The sequence below is a fragment of the Pavona decussata genome, unplaced genomic scaffold (assembly GCF_977016875.1).
Source record: "Pavona decussata unplaced genomic scaffold, jaPavDecu1.1 SCAFFOLD_211, whole genome shotgun sequence".
NCBI lineage: Eukaryota > Metazoa > Cnidaria > Anthozoa > Scleractinia > Agariciidae > Pavona > Pavona decussata.
Window position 1 is genome coordinate 180,482 of NW_028145616.1, and position 6,559 is coordinate 187,040.

Sequence of the window (6,559 nt, forward strand, 5' to 3'; positions counted from 1 at the left end):
ACCAGGCAATGAATTACATATAACCGCGCTGTGAGGCTCAGAACATCGCCAAGAACAGATTTCATTAGTTGAAATCACAGCGAGCTCACTCCTTTTAACATCGTTTCCACTTTTTCGGTACTCCTGGTATAAAACTTTACATTAATTTACATGAAACAAATTCCTTAATTCGATTTATAAAGCAAGGCTTAGGACGTGCGTAGGTAGCAAAAGGAAATGCTGGTTGTTGGGTCTCAAGACAGTAAAATAAGAAAAAGCGCTCGCACTTGTAAAGTCAAACTCCACTGAAACCTGCTCTGTCCAAAAATATTTTAATCGAAGAAGTAATCAATAGCCAATAATTTGCCAGGTTTGAAAAACAAAAGCGTACTTGATGAGTAATTTCTTAGATATAGATTTTGTGATAAAAGTTAACGCTAAAATATGAGGATGTTTCGACCTCTTCTAGGTCATTTTTAAGTGCAAGTAAAATACAAAACTTAGCATGAATATATTACTGACAGTTAAAATCGGTAAGAATGTCATGAATACTAAAATGCGACAAAACATGTCAATGATAAGTGTTTATAAAGTTAAAAAAAGGACACAAAACAATGAAACAATAAAACAATAATAAGGCTCGTTAAGGGCGGAATGGATGGAAGTAATCACACTGTTTGTCTAGTGTTGGTTTTAGTTCTTTGATAAAAAGCATTTCCAATATAAGACAGTCAGATTTGTTCTGACACTTTCTTACAATTTTAAAACATCTCGCAATGTCTTTCGGGGGCATATTGTGCTGTAATCGGAAACCGCAATCAATCAACAATCGGAAACCACCTGAGGAAGCAAGCAAACATTTGCCACTCGTGTACACAATAGCCTACATGTTAACTGCGGGTGCATTACTTCAAGGTCTTTCTATGTTTTATAGTGCTAAACATTGTACCTAGTATTCTCATTTTTAAAAAGAAATAGAAAACGTCGATAACCTCTTAATAAATTTCCACTCCGATTATGTATGAGCATAATCAGTGCCAGTAAGTAAATCGCATTAAGATAGCTGTCACCACAAGAGTCTGAAAACAGAAACCTTGTATCATTGATCAGCGAAGATGTGAGTTGGCGCATACTAAAATAGATTTGAGTCTTCTCGGAGTATCTGAAAATCCCTGGTTACCTTGGTTTTAAGATGTAGACCCTTAATGTAACGTCAGCGAGTCGGTTAACTTGTTCCTTATAAGGCTTTAGAAGTTTGATTGATGGAGGAGTTTCGATTTCGAAGGTCGGGTAATAGTGATATAGACGATTACAATTCTAATCTATCTTACTTGTGCAGGTCTTGTTATCCAGTTTCTTCCATCCGTCTGGACATTCCCTAAGACATTCGCGAGTGACAGCGTTTTTCACATACCGGCATACATTGCAGTTGGTAGCTAGAGGTTTGTCGCTTGACGCTCCTCGACATCCTGTTTAATTTTGGGGGAAAGATTTCCATGAATTGACGGTGAATGTTATAATTATTGCCTTTACCTTGATGATTACGTTCAAAAGCACAGGATACATCTTACAATCTTTTCTTTAATAAGCAAGCATAGAATTTTTTTGAGCGCAAATCTTGCACGAGGTTGGGTTATGAGGAAGTGCCGTTTTTTGCCAACCCTGCAGGCATTGCGGCATAGACTTGTCCGGGCTTGACTTTAGTTTTTCTTAGGTATTGTAGGCTTATTAAAATAAATTATCTCAGTCCTTGTCAGTTTTGGCCCTGAATCCTGGTCACAAGCACAATAGAGACACAACGTACTCATCAGGAAGCTAATTAGTAAAGGTGATACTGACTGAGTGGAGTCCAAATCGTTGACGGGTTGTTTTTTCCTCTTACAATAAGGCACGACCCGAACATTGTCAATCAGGTTCAAGAACTTGTTCTAGTTATTATTTAAACTGCTATTGAGATAAACCTGTTCTTTGCCATGGATTACCTTGCAAAGGATCGCACAATTCGTGACAGTGTTGCACGCACATGTTTGTTCCTTTGTCAAGCTTGGTGTCTCCTTTGCAGCTGGCGTTGGTCAGGTGACGCGATATAACGTGTGCATCAACTACATCCAAGGGCTGCTCTCCATTCCCAAATGAATAGAAACGGACAAATAGGTGGTCATCTCTGTCAATCATTGTCAGGTACACGTCACCCATCTCGGTCGTGCCTTGACTTTTCCCATACTCGATCACGGTGCTATGCGAAGTCTCTTTCAGGCAGACCAAGTAGGTCTGATAGAGAATGTCAGCACCCAAACCAACTGCATTGACATCAACAGTGGAAACCATGAGCTTTTGAGACTGCGGAAAAATGCGCAAAGGATTTTTCTTATGTTTAGTCAAACGATTTCGAGTGCAAATTGGAACAAATGAGCACGAGGAACTTTTTGAAAAGCTCACAAAATTGCACGAGAAAAACAAAGTAATCTTTGAGATTTTAAAAGTACCATGGTACTCATTTATTCCAAAATTTTCAGACACAATTACGCGATTACTTGTCCTTTTTTAACAATATTCAAATGACAAATTTTGTTACGCTTCGGAAGTTTTCGTTAAAAAATTCTTGGGGAAATTTAAAGTTCCATTAAACTCTATAGGCTGAGAATATGTCACAAAAACATTATGTGTAAAAGTTTCATTCAACAGTTGGAAGGAAATGTTTCTTACCACACATACTCAAACTTTTCCTCGTTGAACTTTCGCTTTGGTTCAAAAACACATTAATAATTCATAAGTCCATTAACCCATCAAATGGTCGATAAAACTTCACGCGCAGTGGTTTTAAAACCCGATAAAACCTCCTCCTTATTAGTATGCGGTGTTCAATGTTTTTTTCGTATGCTAATTTCCAACGTTCACAGAAGCATCATTATTATGAACTCTCTTGACAGACGCTTTTCCAAGAATGTTTTCGAAGAGGTTCAAAAAAACTCGCGGCACGTGTTTTATCGGGTCTAAAACTCGCCTGCGCCTCGTGGCTTTAAATCCCGATAAAACACTGCCGCTCGTGTTTTAAACATCACATAATACTATAAAAAGCAAGGATCAATAGTAAAGATCCCATTAAGTTATTGACCGTTTTATTGATTGACTGATTGACTGACTGATTGACTGACTGACTGACGGACTGGTAAAGATGCCATAAAACTTTACCCTCACATGTAGTCTGCGAAACTTTAAATGCTACCAAATCAGAAACTTGTTTAAGGTTATCATTTCGTCCTTATGGCTTGTACGTTTATGCCGCGTTTTCCATATTATCTATTGTCTTCAACTACCAATTTTGTTTCGATTACATGCATCGCATTATTTTCCAGTTCTTGCATTTAATATTCTGTGGTTTGAAATAAAGGTTGTTTCATTTTTGGTTAATACTTTTCTGGTCCTAGTTAATTGCACGTGGCAGTGACCAACCCCAAAAACCTAAGCTACTTTGGTCACTGCGCACATCTTAGCTTATTATCAATTCTGTATCAATTTTTTGGTTGTTGTTGCTGTTTGTTGTTTTTTGATTATTTGTTTTTTGTTTTAGCTTGCAATGTATTGTAATGTTCATAGTTAGACTCTCGTGATAATATGTAAATAGTGTAAAACAAAAAAGCATAACTTATACTTTGTATTCAGCCTACTTCGACTGGCAATTATGTAAAAGTTTGCCGCTACTCAATAAAGCCCCGACTAAACAGGGTTAAGAATTCAAGGTCATAATAACTATAGTTACGTAGCGAATACAGGATATATATTTTAGTTATAGAAACAGTGTGAACATGTGTTATTAAGCAGAAATATTTTTGTGACGTGAAAATTTGGAAAGTGACTTTTCCGTTCAAAAATCGACAAAAACCCTTGAGATCATCAATATGTAAATTTTAATCCTATATTGGAAGCTGAATGATACCTGTGTTGTCAGTTTTATCGGGAAATAATGCATGTCCTTTTATATACTACAAGTACTGAGTGTGCGCTCGTGCGTGAGGTCTGCGTCACAGGCAAGGGCTGGGGGTTGTGCGTTTGTGTGTGATTTGTGTATGTTGTGATTCAATTAATTGAATTCCCTATATGTTGTCGGGGATAAATATTTGTGACCTTACTACCAAGCGGTCATTCGTTAGTTACAGTCGCCGTATGAACATGTTATCTGTTTACCTCTTCCTTCACTTTCTCTATCCGCCTTTGGTCCTAATGTTTAGAATTTACTCTGGGGTGTTCTGCCCTCACCTTTACTGGCGTTAGTGTATTTCAGATTCTGAAAGAAATTGATTATTCATTAAATTGGCTTTGGGCCGAAAAAGCCTCCGCCGTTTTTTAACATTCATAACTTTTTTTTTTAATATCAATGCAAACATTACTTAACTTATTGACTTTTCCTAAACTTTATCTGGAACAGTCTGATCAGTGATAATTGATTGATCCCGTGACAGTAGTATACAACATGGGGCTATGAGATCATTTTCAAAAACTGACACCAAACTGACCCCCAACTAACCAACATTCATCGCTTAAATCAGCCCAACTCATCAATCACCATTTTTCATAAATGACACATGATTTGAACCTAACTCACCCATCATCAATGCCTTTCTCAGCCTTTTGAGGCGCCATCTTGAAAAAACCTAAATCCTCGGTACCTAAATTTTCCTCGGTTGTCAAAATCCTAAATCCTCGGTTTTTAAAACTGTACCAAACTGACCCCTAACTCACAAACAATCATCGATTAAATTCAACCAACTCATCAATCGCTGATTTGAATGATGAATAGAACACCAATTTGGATATAATTAACCTGTAATGGAGAAAAAAATAATCATAAATAATTCAGATTTATGGATGTTGTGTGACTGGGTGTTGTTACTGTCACGCGTGACGTTGTGTGACTTGTCATGAAAATGGACAAAACCCTTGTCGGGGGGTGCTCGGTTGGCTGTTTCTTGCCTAGCCCCTGCTAGGTCTTTTTCCCGCCGCTGACAAGGCGGCTGTCCCTTCCCAGTTTACCTCTGGGACAGAGGTTGAGTTCGGGAAAGAACTCTGAGCACCCCCCTGGAACCAGTAGGGCCTGAGCGGGCTCACCCGGAGGTACCATCCACTGGAAGACATCCCCCACTACTCAGCAATTCACCCTCTGCACAAGCCGTCAAACAGGTTTCAGTCAGGGGCCAACTGACACCACCCTAGGCTTTACCAAAGTTTGTGAACTAATATAACAAAGGCCCGATTACCTATATATTATACTCAGTTCTGAAATTTTTACACTTGTGGTGCTATTTTTCTGTATATTGCGTAATATTGCTTGATTTGGATTAACACGCATGCGCTTTCCTGCATGTACACGTTGACACAACCCAAAGGGGACTGGACACTAGTCTTTTATTACAGAATGTCCGCCATTTTGTAAACACTTCATGCTTGTATATTTATCGTTCATGTTTTGGGATATTTGGACATTTATTTCTCCACTTTCATCGTTCTGATGTTCGTAGACGCTTTTTGAGGTTAGAATATCATTTATCTTGCACCCAACAATAGATTTTATTATTGGATCGACTCGCTATCGAATATTCGTGAGGCCGTGACTGTATCGATAGAATGAGCTTATTATTTTTGCACATCAACTAAATCCTTGATTGGGATCCAAGAGTTAAAGGCATCATTGTATCCTTTCCACTTTACCAAAGCTTGCTTCTTCTTGTAATCTCTCCTGATGACTTGATCGATTCTGAATATCTCCTGATTAGCTTTCAATAATTCTGGTTCATAAAAGCTCCCTTTAATCTGTTCATCGTTTAGATCCTTTAGTTTATATGTGATTGGAGTAGTGTATTGAATTTTATCGATAATGAAGACCTCTTCTGTCCAGTTTTCTGTATAAACTCGATCAAACACTTTTCTTTTATACTTTGATATTCGAACCTTGTCACCAACTTTAAATTTTGGTTTGGATGACAATTGTTTTAAATTTCCATGTAGATTGAAGCAAACAATTCCTTTATTCTTTTTCTTAGATGCCTCTGTCGGTGTCATTTTTATTGAACTGTGTTTAGTGTTATTATACTGATTCAATATTTCAGGCAAAATATCCAGATACATTGTATTGCCTTGGGCAGTGAATCGTTTCCACCTTTTATTTTTAATCGTCCGATTCCATCTTTCCACCACTGATGATTTTTCTTCATTTTCAGTCGAATACAGTGTAATGTTATGTTTATTGAGCAAGTCTTTGAAATGTTTGTTGTAGAACTCTGAGCCTTTATCAGTCCACAGATACTTTGGTTTTCGACCCTCTTTGAATATGCTTTGAAATGCTGTAGTTATTGTTTGACCGTTTTTATCTTTTAATGGGACAATCCAGCCGTATTTGCTGAAAAGATCTATAACCGTGAGAAGATACCTGTTACCTTTATTCCATTTACTGAATTGTTGCATTTCAACAAGATCAGCAGCTCATATTTCATCAATATCATTTACAATAACACGCCGCCGAGTAAAGTTACGCCTTATGGGTTTATGCAGCTCATTAGCTAATTTTTCTTGCCAGTTTTCCTCT

At 37.6% G+C, this 6,559-nt stretch overlaps 1 protein-coding gene across 1 annotated transcript; it reads right to left on the reverse strand.

Annotated features, from left to right (window-relative positions):
* Positions 1 to 1,233: 1,233 nt before the first annotated feature.
* On the reverse strand, positions 1,234 to 2,315 carry LOC146460508 (uncharacterized). Its single transcript, XM_085088112.1, has 2 exons — positions 1,962 to 2,315; positions 1,234 to 1,448 (listed from the first exon to the last, which is right to left on the reverse strand). The coding sequence occupies exons 1-2, from the start codon at positions 2,305 to 2,307 to the stop codon at positions 1,297 to 1,299; spliced, it is 498 nt and encodes a 165-aa protein (XP_084944238.1). The 5' UTR covers positions 2,308 to 2,315; the 3' UTR covers positions 1,234 to 1,296.
* Between the last annotated feature and the right edge of the window lie 4,244 nt (positions 2,316 to 6,559).

Bases quoted from the DNA above. Each gene is read 5' to 3' on its own strand.
- LOC146460508 (XM_085088112.1), bottom strand. From the start codon at position 2,307: ATGGTTTCCACTGTTGATGTCAATGCAGTTGGTTTGGGTGCTGACATT. The intron at 1,449-1,961 runs GTAATCCATGGC...AAAATTAAACAG, and splicing joins ATTGTGCGATCCTTTGCAAG to GATGTCGAGGAGCGTCAAGC.